Below are 16,003 nucleotides of genomic sequence, written 5' to 3'. Positions count from 1 at the left end.
TCGATTTTGACCAAATATCCCACTCGTTAATAGGCAACCAAACAATGGCCGACCACGCAATAGGCGCCATTGTCGGGTCGCCCATTATTAGATGCCTGATAATAATTGGCGAAGTCGACTTCGCAAAGTCTACTTGACGAAGCTCGTGGTACGAAGCTTTGGCACTGAATTATCAGTAAAAAGACTTCACGAAGCTCGTGGTACGAAGCTTTGGCACTGAATTATCAGTAAAAAGACTTCGCGATGCCAATAACGGCTCAATTAAGACAGATTTGTATCGAGCAGAAGATGTGGTCGAGTTCGACTCCACGGCAAGTCTGCGATATAATGGCTTGCCCTGGAACTGAACTTGGAATGCTGGCAGTGTCTTTGGACAACCAGGAGAGCTCATTAAGCGAGGAAAACAGTCTGGCTGCATCTGCCTTCTGGGAACGTACGGCTGTCTGACCTGTGACAGGAACAAAAACATGTGACTTAATTGAATGATACCGCATTACGGCAATTTGCTCTCAAAATTCCCACACTGCGATATCGAAGAGGTATTACTTCGCAAAAACTATTTGAAAAAGAAGTGCATTTGGGTTGCGGATGTCATTACAGGTTTGATCCAAAAGAAGTTTCTGATTGAAAAACACACACACCTTTTTGCAGTTCTTGTCTTGTTTTTAAATTGCTTCGTGCTTCCTTTCTCTTGTGACCTATTATCTCAACCCCACCCCTACCCTAATTGGCAATTCAAGCAAGCAGGGCGAGGCTCTGGGTTAAAAAACAAAAGTTTTTGTGTTTTCGTGTGTGTGCCGGATAAATCCCGTTATAAAAAGAAACAGTTTGACCTGTCAATGCGTCGCGTCGAACACCTGTTTTTCAACACCTGGTCAATAAATTATTAACAGCTATTGTGTTTTCAGCGTAGCAATAGGGCCCGATATTTAGACGAGACAAGTATAATGCCGACGAGTCGAAGACGAGTCGCATTATACTTGTTCGAGTCTAAATATCGGACCCTATTGCTACGCTGAAAACACAATAGCGTTTATATAGCTATTCTGACATTAAATTCTGTGTTAGAATCATGTTTTTGTCAGCGACAAGTACCAGAATGGTCCATGTCGTTGATTGCAGACGACGGTTCCCTTTCCGCATGAAGCCACGGAAATAACCGAACATTGAAAAAAACCCGGACATGTATTACGGAGACAATTCGAGATAACCGGATGCTTAGCATTACGTCAATATGTTAGGAATCATATGACGTCATGACGTATCATGCTTGCCTACGTAGATTGTATGTTCGAAAGTCTGACTTCCGATGTCTGTAGATGATAAGAGAACAAGGATTGTCTCAGAAGAAACGACGAAATGTTTCAGACCGGTAACTTCATTTCAACATTGCACTATACAATGGACGTTCTATGTGACAGAAGAGTTTGCTGATTTTGTGTTAAACATTGGAGAGATCGTCTGCTAGAATCCGAGATAGGTCGCTTCAGATTGCAGCTTCTGGAAATTTGCAAGGTTTGTTGCCTGTTAAAGAACTGGATTTTACACGTAATGTAGGGCCTATGTCATGTACAGTAAGCAACAACAAAAACACACACAAAGCAAATGGCATCGTCTGTCGACTAGTCACAGAGTGACAGAAACAAACCTGGCGAGGTATGCGTGTACTTTATACACGTGGAAGAAACCGGAACCACGCGTCTTTGTTATTGCCGATATCGTTTGGATATCGGCAAAAATGGCCAACTTATGTATCGTTATGCTTTGATGATCGGAAAAGGGATGTGTGAGACCATCCAATCACAGCCCCCGAATTCCCCCACGTGTCCATCAGAATAGCTATATTGGAAGATAACAACTTACGTCATTATCGTGTTGGGTTGGTTGTATGGCCCCGAATGGGTCAGCTCTTTTTCCAGAGAAGAGGGGGAAGGATGTAGGGGAAGGGCCCGGGAGGGGGGAGAGGAGAGGGAGGAAGACGAAGAGTTTAAATGTAAAAGGAACAAAAAGGTGGCGGGAAAAGGTGACGAAGGAAATGGAGAGGAAGTAGCAGGAGGGAAAGAAAGGGGAACGCAAAGCTGTTGGAGGGGGGGGGGGGGGGGTTGGGGCCGGGTTGGGGTTTGGGGGGGGGGGGGGCCGGTTAGGGGCTGGAGGACGAAGGAGAGTGGAGGAGAAAGAAAGAAGAAGAGTAAAGGAAGAGGAACGAAACGGCGGGGAAAGGAAAGAATGGGAGAGGAAAAGGGAAAACGGAAAAGGAAGAGGGAAAAAAAATGATGAAGATGACAGAGAAAAATGTGAAAGAGGACTGAGAAGAAGGGAGAAAGAGGAGGAGGAAAAGAAAGAAGAAAATGAAAAATAAATAACTAAAGATGTATGCGGCAAAATAAAAGGAAAAGATAGTAAGAAAAGGCAGAAAAACAGCCGGGACAGAGGAGGATGAAGTAAGAAGGCTCCAGGAGAGAAAGGGGAAGAAAGGGATAAGAAGAAGGTGGTGAAAAGGAAGAAAAAGACAAAAAGAAAAGAGACTGAGAAGAAGGAAGAACAGTAGCAACAGGAGGAGAAGGAGGAGAAGGAGATTCTGTCTCTAATTTTATCAGTAAACTTCAGAACTAGTGGCATTTGAGCTGAGAACCTTGCCAAGCATAACACAATTTATTTCCATGTTTCTTTCGTTGCCATGAACTTATTTTTAGCTAAGGGTCGTTGAAAATTGCATGAAGTAAGCTAAGTGTTAATGGAGTTACAACCTTTAACAGTCAGAATGAAAAAGAGGATCCCTTTACCTTTACTCCTAATAATCAAATCGAATAATTACATATATGATACCTGCCATCATTTTCAAGTGAATGAAATGAAAAAGGGAGTGGGTGAGGGGTTGTTCGGGACTGATTCAATTTGATTCCATTTCTCATTGTGCATGGTGGTCTCTGTCTTTGAAACATTATTAAGTCTCAGTATCGCAGTAGTGAGTGACAGGAGAAGGGGACTAAGGAAACATTATGTACGTATGCAAAGAATTGAAGGTTTCAAGTACCCTCAAAGTAGGCTATCCGTTGCATATTGATGTATGAGAGCACTGGTGCACACACCACGTATGTAACACTGAGTGTGTGTGTGTGTGTGTGTGTGTGTGTGTGTGTGTGTGAATATGTGTATGTGACTGTATGTGACAGTGTATGTTTGTGTGTGTGTGTGTGTGTGTGTGTGTGTGTGTCACTGTCAGTGTGTGTGTGTCAGTGTGTGTGTGTGTGTATATGTGTGTGTGTGTGTGAATATGTGTATGTGAGTGAGTGAGTGTGTGTGTGTGTGTGTGTGTGTGTGTGTGTGTGAATATGTGTATGTGAGTGAGTGTGTGTGTGTGTGTGTGTTAATATGTGTATGTGAGTGTGTGTGTGTGTGTGTGTGTGTGTGTGTGTGTGTGTGTGTGCGTGCGTGCGTGCGCGGCGTGCGTGGTGCATGCGTGCGTGTGTGTGTGAGTGCGCGCGTCAGCATGCCGTTGTTTTTGTGTGCGTGATTGCAAGAGTGTGCACATTTGTGAGTACACTCAGCAACAGCTCGCTACCTGATGATCACCATGCGATCAAAGACGACATTAAGGAGAGTTCCCCACTGCCTGACCGCGAACATGGGGTACAAGGAACCACAGGAGCTTGTGCAAGGAACAGTTACAATAAAGCAGCGTACATCCTGTTGATTTCTCTGAAGTTTCAACGCGGAACGAGCAAGAGGTCGGACAGAGTGTTAAAGGCACTAGACGTCAGAAAAAAAGAGTGCAATGTTAAACATCGTGTATTCTATGTTACATATCACTCGATCTGGACCCCTGAACTCATTCTACAGACCTGTCCACATGTAGAGACAGAACGTCAGCAGGTTTGGTAAGACTCATACATCACTTCATACCAAACTCTCGGGACCTGAACTGACTGTTCACTTTGCGACCACATAATGATATGGACCGTGGATTTCGTTAGGCCAACAACACCAAACGCTGAAGAAAACTCTGGGCTTTTGTGTACACACTCCATGCTTTACACGACTTGAGCATCCTCAGAATTAATATCACGATGCTACCTCATCGTCACGTGCTGAGACACAAAATAAATTTAAATAAATCATTTCTTGCGTTGGCTGAGGACTGGTTCAACCATAGGCAACGATTGTTTCATTTCATTTAATTTCATTTGCTCCATTATCCCAATGCTTTGTTTGTTTGTTTGTTTGTTTGTTTGTTTGCTTAACGCCCAGCCGAACACGAAGGGCCATATCAGGGCGGTGCTGCTTTGACATATAACGTGCGCCACACACAAGACAGAAGTCGCAGCACAGGCTTCATGTCTCACCCAGTCACATTATTCTGACACCGGACCAACCAGTCCTAGAGCACTAACCCCATAATGCCAGACGCCAGGCGAAGCAGCCACAAGATTGCCAATTTTAAAGTCTTAGGTATGACCCGGCCGGGGTTCGAACCCACGACCTCCCGATCACGGGGAGGACGCCTTACCACTAGGCCATCCCAATGCTGTTGATATGTTTCCTCATCCAGCGCACATATGAAAATTTGAATTTGTTTCAAATGATCGGGTGTCTGTTAAAGTGTAATTTACAATTGCTCCAGGAAATATAAGGAAAGGACTGGTCTCTTAGAAAGAGTCAGGTTGTTCCGAGAGCAGAAGCACCACTCCTTTAAAGTGAAAGTGATGGATGTTTGCTTTTATAATGTTTGTAAAACGTGGTTTTCAAGAATAATTTTTTGTGTGGGTTTGTTTGCGTGGTGAGAGCAGACACTTACTTTTTTTTCACTGTTGTGAACTACTCAAATCAAATTTAGGCAGTACTTGTATCAATCATTTGTCTTTACGCCTGCGAGGTCACGAATTTTTGGATGCTAGTCAACAAATCTTAAGACGGATTTTAAATTTCTTTCTGGAAGATTAAATAACATCTGGACAAAATATCTTTGACGATCCTAAATTTTATCTGAAGTACGCCTCGTATGTAGGCATACAATCCTGAAAGTTTCAAAGCAAAGGGTCTTTTTGTCATGAAACCCATCAAAATTGACGCAAATACCTCCCGTATCGACACCTGCATCAGTGTAAATGACATAACACAAGAAATACGCAAGGTAGCTAAACAAAACATTATCTGGATAAGTATTTGATTTTACTTTCTCATCGTATGTAAAAGTTGCCAAGTTGTACCTTTTCTACATTTTTTCGATTTTTTAATTGGCACCTTATGTTTTCGTCAGGTCGAAATTGGAGGTACCCTTGGTTAATTAAGCAGTGGTCACATGACCCATGTAAAACGAAATCTTTGGCCCGAAAAGTGTTCTAGATAGCCAAGTTGAGTGCCTTAAATGGCATGGAAAGTGTGAATGAAAGGACACGGGAATGAATGCTTTAGTTGTGCTACGAAAGTTGTAGTAATAATTTGTTGGCCCAGTTTAGAATATACGATGTTAAACACTGCACTCTGTTTTATTTATATTTGTGTGATACGTTTTGCATTAAAGTGGCAGACCAAAGCGCAAATTTCCGTTTTTGTGTGTAATATTTCTTTTACAAGAGACAATAAAGTGCTTGTTTTTGTTTTCATTATTCATCACAGCACCCAGTGCGGCAAACAGCACACCATGTGACAATAAACAGAAATAAACTTACTCAAAACACAAGAAACAATGTACAGGTGAAGAGCATGCACGTTTTATTCACAGTCTGAACAAATACAGCATGACTATTTTGTTGCTGACATTGTAAAAACAACACAAGTCACCGTCTAGCATTGCAAAAAACAAAACAACTAAAATAATCTACAAAGATGTCGTCATGTGCAGTAAGTACCTCAAAAACACCGACTGATAAACGTTACACATTGCATGAACACAAAAGATAACAAGAAGACAAAAGAGCGAGGACAAACAAAAACATATACAAAAACAATTAAATACAGTAAAAATCAACCAACACAAAAAAAACAAGTTTGGAGAAGAATGAACAAGAATTTAAAATTACTGCAAACTAAAAGAGAACGGTACAGCTTTTTGTCAAGCATGACCAAACAAAAAAGATTACTTGAAGCTAACAGCACTGGTTAAAACATCACCTGAAATGGTAGTAATGCTCTGAGATAAAAACCCATCATAACATTTTGTCCTGAAATAAAATTATTACTCCATTCTTTCCCTGAAACGCCCATCTGCTCTTTTCCTTAACATTATGACATGTAAACAAAAACACTGCCATCATTTGTGCTTTGAAAAAAAGTGTCCAACATGTCTTCATCTTTATTTTCATTTCATAATGTCTTCAGATACCATCAGCAATGATGAACCGATTCTGTTTATTATTCAATACCTGATATACAACTTGGTCCCAATATGTGCCGGTGCAATAACATATGTATCTGTGCCATTAAAGATGAAAAAGCTACAAGAAAGTGCCATAGTTTATTGTCTTACTTTGGTCATTGCAGTAAAGTGCGTGCAGAAACCCCAAAACATATGTAGCAGCTGCCTTTTGTTGTTAGGTGCAAATGAGAGCTGCTTAATTAAAACCAGTATTTGTTTGTTTGTTTGTTTGTTTATTTGTTGCTTAACGTCCAGCCGACTACGCAGAGCCATATCAGGACGAGGAAGGGGGGGATGAAGGGGGCCACTTGTCAAGCGATTCCTGTTTACAAATGCACTAACCCATTACTTGTGTCCCAGCAGGCTTTAGTAAAACTAAATTAATACCTACTGGAAGATTACCAGTTTCCAGTATGTTAAAATAGGCTTAACCTATCTACTGCTGGACTTACATCAGAACACTAACAGATTAAACTATACATGAATCGCGAGACAAGCGGCAAGAGAAGAGATTTTTGGAAAAAATACAGGTGAATGAGCAAGAAGGCAGAAAAAAGAAAAGAATTCATGAAGAAAAAGAGAGCATGACAGGAAAGAGGAACCAAAAATCTACCTAACAGCAAACTAGAAAGCTCCTGCAGTTCCAAAAACAGGAGGGGCCTTTAATTTCATAACCGCAGTGCCCCACTGCGGGATAAAACCAGTATGAGATTCTGATTTCTTGCCAAAATGAGAATCAAAATAGCCTACCACTTTCAAAGAAATGCAAACAAAAGTGACACATGGCAGGAAAGGGCATGTGTTGAAATGTTGCCTTTGGGAGGGAGGGGAACAAGGCAAGCCATTTTTGCAACAAAATACTAAGTTTACTACAAGCATCTTAATTTTGCTTTTAACCCTAATTGAAGCTGCAGTGAACATGTGGACATTGAACAAAAACACATTATATTCAAATACATATCATTGATGGAAATCATGAACATGAAATGTACACCACTATGCCAGAAAATCTACATATTTTAAGTTGGCATTACTTACATACAACCAGCAATCTAAAACAAGGAAAAAGAAACTGTAAAACCATGGAAACAAAATGTCCAGTAAAATCATAAACATCATTACGTTCTGCATAAAAGTTACACTGAGCACTGAAAACTATGAGCAAACTAGTGACAGCAGATGGTTATGTTAAAGATGAAATAAAAAAACTTAAAAAACGGAAAAGAGCAAGGTTCAGAAGAAAACAATAAGTTGCAAATATGCTGCGGAGGACTTGCATTCATTTATTTTAATAACTCGGACTGACACAAGCGAAACAAAGTGGAATACGCATCATATCAATAGGGTAACATTACTGACCGATCAGAAAACCTCTGTCAGATGTAGTTGAGAACAGTAAGAACAGTTTTTAAATGTCAAACATAAAGTATTAAAAAAATAAAAAATAAAATAACACCGGCAATAGTGACTGCATTGATTTCCCCGCGTCTTTTTAAGCTCTTTCATCATATAATCAAAATATTGCCTTTCTTAAAAAAAAAAAAATTCTATTTGTAATTGTTGTAGCTGTTCTCATTGTACATATTACACAGGGCCTACAACACAATACAAACAGAAAGTATTAACTGAGATTTCCTGCAAGCATTTTTTAGAAACTTTCTTTATTTGGTGTTTAACGTCGTTTTCAACCACGAAGGTTATATCGCGACGGGGGAAGGGGGAAGATGGGATAGAGCCACTTGTCAATTGTTTCTTGTTCACAAAAGCACTAATCAAAAATTTGCTCCAGGGGCTTGCAACGTAGTACAATATATTACCTTACTGGGAGAATACAAGTTTCCAGTACAAAGGACTTAACATTTCTTTTTTTTTCTTTATTTGGTGTTTAACGTCGTTTTCAACCACGAAGATTATATCGCGACGGGGAAAGGGGTGGAGATGGGATAGAGCCACTTGTTAATTGTTTCTTGTTCACAAAAGCACTAATCAAAAAATTGCTCCAGGGGCTTGCAACGTAGTACAATATATTACCTTACTGGGAGAATGCAAGTTTCCAGTACAAAGGACTTAACATTTCTTACATACTGCTTGACTAAAATCTTTACAAACATTGACTATATTCTATACAAGAAACACTTAACAAGGGTAAAAGGAGAAACAGAATCCGTTAGTCGCCTCTTACGACATGCTGGGGAGCATCGAGTAAATTCTTTCTCGTCCCAACCAATATGGGACTCCCCCTAACCCGCGGTTTTTTTTTTCAGAAACAGATATTTTGCAAGGAAAACCATATCAACTGTAAATCAAGAAAAAGATTGCAAACAAGACAACAAAACAATTTGGTATGAAGATGTATGTTGTTTAGACTAGGCAAGACAGCATGAAACAATGACTAGGTCTCACAGGTTACGCTGAATTTATTTATGACCAACGGATCATTTTTAACCCTTTCAATCTTGGGAAAGACAGGAGTATTTCCATGTTGTACATCATAGTAGATTTAAATATTTTACAGCTTACACAAAAATGTCTCATTTGAGCGTTGATACAGAGCATGCATTTACACTGATACTTTCGTAGATATGAAAAATACCATAGATTTTAAAAATAGCAAAGTCTGGAACTGTATCATGCAGTGGGTATTGCACAGGGTATCTTCTAAAATCAGAAATCAATTGAACATTAAGTTAACATAAAAATCCAGTACAGAATATTTGTGTTGGCAAAGAATATGAAGAAGTAAAATTGTCAAGAAATGTCTTTCTTTTTGCCAAAATGGCACCACAATTTTGCTCAACATGCAAAAGGAAGGAGCAAAAATATGGACCATGAAACATGACCATGAAGTTTAGAAACTTTCGAAAAAATATAGTCCCATTATTTTTTGTTTCTTCATCCATGATGTGTTCTCAAGAAATGGCAACAACGAACAGAGACAGTGATTATATAAAGGGTGAGGTCCTAGGACAGAACTATATGTGAAAAAAAGTAAAACAACAATCATGACATTGGAGAGATCTTTTTTACAATAGAGATGCACCTAGCCCCTCCAGTTCCAAAGATGTCACTCCTCTTAATTAACCTGTTCGATGCCTGTAGGACGTCAGCTGACGTTCTTGTTAACTTGCTTTAACGGGCAACAAACCGCTCAATAAAAAAAAATTAAAATTAAAAAACCAACAATGTGTGTGCGTGTAGTGTATTCATGTATACATAAAGGCAACATTATAAGTTGTTAATTCAGGTAAATACAGGTAATGCTCTGTATACAAATATTTACCAGCAGCGAACAGGTTAAGGGAAGGGTGTTGGTAGAGATACTGTCTTTTCACATTAAAGCAACCAATACAAGTGACATTCAGTTTGAATGGTTTCGAAAGCTTTATACATTGACTTTATACAAAGATATGACTTTCAAATGAAAATAAATACATACATCTTGTGCTACAGTTCCATTGGTGGGTAAACATTCAAATATGATCAAAATCCAACCAAATCTCCAATCAGTGGTTAAAAAGTTCAAGTGTGCAAACAGCATAAACAAATAACATCTTGAAAATGTGGCTATGCAGGGCACAGATAGACTGCTGAGATTACGACATTTTGGCTGCAGGTAAAACATAAAGGTTGATTCAACATTCACACATTTCCTCAGTTATCTCAAAACACACAAACTCTGTGTAATAAATAAGTTGCTCGCCTTAGCAACAAGCTACCACACACTCTCAAATTTTATATGTTAAGCAACATACAGCAAAGAAACTTGGAGGAAGAAAAGAAATAGCTACCCCTCCCCATGTGAAGTCTTTAAGTAGTCATATAAGAAACTTACAATCTCCAAAAGACATCTCCTTACAGCTACTCAAAGTAAACGCACAAGTACAGGCAGAACAATGAAATCAAAAACCTCAATCCTTTCTCTTGTCAATGAAAACCACACCTTCCTTCAGTTCTTATGAGAAGGGTTATATAAACAGGCATATCTGCTAGCAATGACTGAACATTATTTGACAATGGAACAAAAGATTTACATACTTTTTACCTGAGAATCTATGCTACCAAGCAAAGCAACGAAAAAATGATGCACCATAATCAGTCACCCCATGTATCACAGATGATTTGCAAAAAATGAAATTAAGTATGTGTGCACATCCACAATACTGGAACCTTACAGTCCAACACGGACACCATAACCCACGCTATTTGCTAGAGGCTAACCTGTCAAAAACGACCACTGAACGGGCAGACCAAAAGCGATCGTGATAGACAGGGGGTTGCCATTGAGAGGTGAATTATATAGAAAAACGAACTTTAAGGGGATCTTTTGGGGTGGTCGTAATGGGAAGGTGGTCAATTTCAAGAGGGGGTCGCCAGGGCGGGTTTGACTGTACCATCCCCGTTTCGCTGACCTAAATTAGATGATTATACCTGTATCTTTTAATTGTATACAGTGGAACTCCCTTTCTACAATCTCTAAAAAGTCAAGAAAATCAGGTTTTAAAAAAGAGGTAAATCTACAGAGATTATGAACAGAAAATCTGATAAAATAAGGTCTTAAAGGGAAGAGAGTCTTAGATTTGGGGGTCTTAAAGGGGAAGAGAGTTTTAGATTTGGGGGTCTTAAAGGGAAGAGAGTCTTAGATTTGGGGGTCTTAAAGGGGAAGAGAGTTTTAGATTTGGGGGTCTTAAAGGGAAGAGTCTTAGATTTGGGGGTCTTAAAGGGAAGAGTCTTAGATTTGGGGGTCTTAAAAGGGAAGAGAGTCTTATATTTGGGGGTCTTAAAGGGAAGAGAGTCTTAGATTTGGGGGTCTTAAAGGGGAAGAGAGTCTTAGATTTGGGGGTCTTAAAGGGAAGAGAGTCTTAGATTTGGGGGTCTTAAAGGGGAAGAGAGTTTTAGATTTGGGGGTCTTAAAGGGAAGAGTCTTAGATTTGGGGGTCTTAAAGGGAAGAGTCTTAGATTTGGGGGTCTTAAAAGGGAAGAGAGTCTTAGATTTGGGGGTCTTAAAGGGAAGAGAGTCTTAGATTTGGGGGTCTTAAAGGGGAAGAGAGTTTTAGATTTGGGGGTCTTAAAGGGAAGAGAGTCTTAGATTTGGGGGTCTGAAAGGGAAGAGTTTTAGATTTGGGGGTCTTAAAGGGAAGAGTCTTAGATTTGGGGGTCTTAAAGGGAAGAGTCTTAGATTTGGGGGTCTTAAAAGGGAAGAGAGTCTTAGATTTGGGGGTCTTAAAGGGAAGAGAGTCTTAGATTTGGGGGTCTGAAAGGGAAGAGTTTTAGATTTGGGGGTCTTAAAGGGAAGAGTCTTAGATTTGGGGGTCTTAAAGGGAAGAGAGTCTTAGATTTAGGGGTCTTAAAGGGGAAGAGTCTTAGATTTGGGGGTCTTAAAGGGAAGTCTTAGATTTGGGGGTCTTAAAGGGGAAGAGAGTCTTAGATTTGGGGGTCTTAAAGGGGAAGAGAGTCTTAGATTTGGGGGTCTTAAAGGGGAAGAGAGTCTTAGATTTGGGGGTCTGAAAGGGGAAGAGAGTCTTAAATTTGGGGGTCTTAAAGGGAGGGAGTCTTAAATTTGGGGGTCTTAAAGGGAGGGAGTCTTAAATTTGGGGGTCTTAAAGGGAGGGAGTCTTAAATTTGGGGGTCTTAAAGGGAAGAGTCTTATATTTGGGGGTCTTAAAGGGAAGAGTCTTAGATTTGGGGGTCTTAAAAGGGAAGAGAGTCTTAGATTTGGGGGTCTTAAAGGGAAGAGAGTCTTAGATTTGGGGGTCTTAAAGGGAAGAGTCTTAGATTTGGGGGTCTTAAAAGGGGGGTTCCACTGCTGACGAAAACAAGAGGAGAACATAATTTGTGTGTGTGTGTATGAATAAATAACCAAAATAACGTGGGTTATGTTGAAATGTGTCACCAAAGCCGTTGATGTCCACAAGTAATTTGGAAGTGAATCAAGTGAACATCAGCACTAATTACTGTAATCACTTCACAGCTTCACCCTGCAGCACTCCTTGAACCTTTGACCCCTTTCCAAATGTATACATATTCATGGCCAGGGAACAAATGTACTCACACACACATGACAACAGAAAATCGACACAAATTTGCAAGCATGACAACAAGGAAAAAAAGAACACTTTTACAAAAATACCGGTAGAAAAAGAAGAAAATGATGTAAAACAGGGCAGTGTTCTTCATGGATTACACCGCCTGGAGGATTTTTTTTCCTTGTGGATTTGTCGATGTGGATAGTGTAGTTACCCAGAAAATGAATGAGCGCTTGAAAAATCATTTGCAGATATACAATATTTTCTCCAGTGAAGTTACTTGAGGCAAAGCTGAAGGGCATCTGGTTGTCATGGTGAGAGATACTCAAAAATGAAGTAGCTGATTTTGTGTGTGTCAAATGCCACTGAATTCACAATTATATTTACTTTGTGTAGGTACCAGTTACCTCCATACTATGGAGTAGTAAACCCCTTCCCCTTAAAAAGAATGATTTGAGGTTGCACTTGTTCAACTATAAATCTGATAGTGTCAAAATTATTTAAGGAATGAGAAAGTAGTAAACAAGTATCCCATTTCTTTTTATCTTTCAATGGAGATTACCTGGCTTCCTTTCACTTTGCAATGGAAATTGAATACCTGAATTTTAGAACACCATTGATCAGCTGTTTGATGCAAACATGTACATGTACAATAAACATACATTTATGCAAATCGGCCTGACATCCCATTTGTGACCACTTGTTTACAGGACATTAAAACCATGGACAGGACACAGTTTTTGATTCTAAAATCAACTGTCCATCACGATCACACATGCCCATCAAAGCAGACAAATGCTGGTGGTCAGTGACTTTATCTTGTCACTGTTATACCAGTAATGTTGATGTCTTGTCACTGGTATTCAGTGATGTTGATGTCTTATCACTGTTATACCAGTGATGTTGATGTCTTGTCACTGTTATACCAGTGATATTGATGTCTTGTCACTGGTATACAGTAATGTTGATGTCTTGTCACTGGTATACAATGAGTTTGTTATCACTGTTATACCAGTGATGTTGATGTCTTATCACTGCTATTATATACCAGTGATGTTAATGTTTTGTCACTGTTATACCAGTAATGTTGACTGGAGAATTTACACATTATGGCCGTCCTGGGGGATGTTTGATTTCCGCCGAGCACCGGTTGGTCGTCCATGCTGTCAGCTTGTTTCTGCACGCGCTTTCTGCCCCTGTGGAGGGCTGAGTTCCCCTGTTGTGGCCAGCTGGCCATGACAACCGTTGCACACAAGAACTGTTTCCTTGGAGGCTGCTGGTGCTGTGTAAAAGAAAGCTTTTTGTTAACACAAAACACATCCACAGAGCTGCTCTATTCTTATACAAAATATTGTTAACAAAACCACCCACCCACTATCAAAGCACTATACAACTGGTATCTACAATTAATACGCTGCTGGTACTGGAAAAGGACGGATCAAAACAAGCTCAGAGTTTACACTCAAAAATGCAATGCGATCTAATGAGAAAATTAAAAAAAAGAATGGAAAATGAACACATTTAATTCCTCCAAAAGCAGAGTATGGCTATCTAAATGGCTGGGGTAAAAACAGTCATACACGTTAAAAAAAACTGGTGCAAAAAACATGAGTGTAGGTGGTACTTTCAGCCATGAACGCAGAAAAAGAAGAAGACATTTAATAACTGTATAACTTACACTGTTAAAAACCTAAACATATGTCCACCAAAATCAGATGTTAATTACTTACAAGTTGCACCGAAAACAGAGCGTGGAACCTTCAGGTTGCAGCACTTGTGGCAAAAACTGTTTCCGCAATGTCGACAGTAGTGCTGAAACCCATAAGGCAAAGAAGGTTAATGTTACATCTCAAACTATTTTTTCCCATTCAGGTTAAAAGTCATATCCAGAAGTTCGCCTTGACAAATGAAAAATGTTTGTACTTGAGGAATCGATGGGTTATAAACAAAAAAAGACACAAAATAGGCAGTATGTAAAGTCTTCATGAAAGCAAAGGTGTACATAATAAGGCTGTTGGGGTCTATGTCGACCAAAAGAATGGGATTCACTGTAGGTCGAGTTCCTGTAGGTGGATTCTCTGTATACCCAAGACTTTAAAATTGGCAATCTTGTATACAGGGAATACCACAGGGTGTAGTTCCTGTAGCGTTTTGCTAATATCAATGAAAGTCACGTGATGCTTAGCGACATCGTTAGAATTTGATGTTTTTCGATCTTTTTTTGATATTTCTTAGAAATTCGAGTATGGTTTGCAAGTTTTATTGAAAAAACTGCACCCTGTGGGATTCCCTGTATACTAGATTGCCAATTTTAAAGTCTTAGGTATACAGGGAATCCACCTACAGGAACTCGACCTACAGGGAATCCCACTCTTTTGGTCGACATAGACTCCATCAGCCATAATAAGAAGAAGACATCATCGAAAGGGGAAGATGGGGGATTAGCAGTTGAGTGGGGTTGGGGGTGGAAGGATTACGATGTAATAACTATAACTGCAGGGGTCGCATTGACCAACGATTTGTTCGTATTTGAGGCATTTGAAAATTCTCTGTTGAATTTTTTTCATCATGACGCGTATGGAAAGCGCAAAAATAATATGCCTTGCTTTACAATGCTAATCCTTTGAGGAAAAATACATAGCCTTGGCTTTCAAACAAGTCAAATGCACATCTGCTGTTCTGTAATTACTGCATCTCTGGCGATGAAAAAATCTCTCAGGTTGTTCCGGCATGCAAAAGTCAGTGCGCAGAAATACTGCTACATGATGCTTTTTTATCCTGTTGTTGCGTATACCTCTTTGTTTTTATTTAGCCAGCGAGATCCCTGTAACTGTCAGCAGAAAGGGGATACAAACTAGCAAACACTCACCCTTCTTTTCAATATTGATGAAAATGAAACTCGACAACCATGACAGTTTTCTGAAACAAATCAAAAGCCATTTTGATAATCAACAAATTAAAAAATGTAAAAGTAGCGTGATATGACCTGAATTTATGAGGCACAATGGAAAAGTAGCTTGATATGACCTGAATTTATGAGGGACAATGGAAAAGATAAGTTTCCATTTTAATTTGCTCATTGTAATGGACAATACAATGTCCATTGTTTGTTATTGTTATAATAATTCAGTATCAATTTCCCTGCATCACACATATTAAAAAAACAAACAATTAAAATAAACACACCCTAGAAAATAGAACCATTATAAATGACTTCAATTGTTTACTCTCTCTCTCTCGCTCTGAATTTTCTATCATCACACTCAACAATGGATACAGTTTTTGCCTTTTGTGCATAAGGAACATATTGTATAACAAGATCTTAACTGTTAGTCTTATGAGATAATACTTTTAATTTGAATAAAATTTCTGTTGCTTAAGGTGATTGTGACCGGCACGGTTGGCCTAGTGGTAAGGCGTCCGCCCCGTGATCGGGAGGTCGTGGGTTCGAACCCCAGCCGGGTCATACCTAAGACTTTAAAATTGGCAATCTAGTGGCTGCTCCGCCTGGCGTCTGGCATTATGGGGTTAGTGCTAGGACTGGTTGGTCCGGTGTCAGAATAATGTGACTGGGTGAGACATGAAGCGTGTGCTGCGACTTCTGTCTTGTGTGTGGCGCACGTTA

The 16,003-nt window shown here is 39.6% G+C and overlaps 2 protein-coding genes across 2 annotated transcripts in view; one reads left to right on the top strand and one right to left on the bottom strand.

Moving 5' to 3' along the window:
* LOC138981557 (kyphoscoliosis peptidase-like) overlaps positions 1-16,003 on the top strand; it is a 176,546-nt gene that overhangs the window by 52,796 nt on the left and 107,747 nt on the right. The gene's annotated exons all lie outside the window — the stretch shown is intronic.
* LOC138981552 (protrudin-like) overlaps positions 5,690-16,003 on the bottom strand; it is a 40,702-nt gene continuing 30,388 nt past the window's right edge. The window contains exons 10-12 of the mRNA XM_070354505.1: positions 15,248-15,297; positions 14,109-14,190; positions 5,690-13,660 (exon numbers count right to left, since the gene is read on the bottom strand). Of these exons, the coding sequence (XP_070210606.1) occupies positions 13,545-13,660; positions 14,109-14,190; positions 15,248-15,297 (248 nt within the window). The 3' untranslated portion in view covers positions 5,690-13,544. The remainder of the gene's footprint in view (positions 13,661-14,108; positions 14,191-15,247; positions 15,298-16,003) is intronic.

This window comes from Littorina saxatilis, linkage group LG12, assembly GCF_037325665.1.
Source record: "Littorina saxatilis isolate snail1 linkage group LG12, US_GU_Lsax_2.0, whole genome shotgun sequence".
In the NCBI taxonomy this organism is placed as follows: Eukaryota; Metazoa; Mollusca; class Gastropoda; order Littorinimorpha; family Littorinidae; genus Littorina; species Littorina saxatilis.
This window is presented reverse-complemented; position numbering and strand designations above follow the sequence as displayed.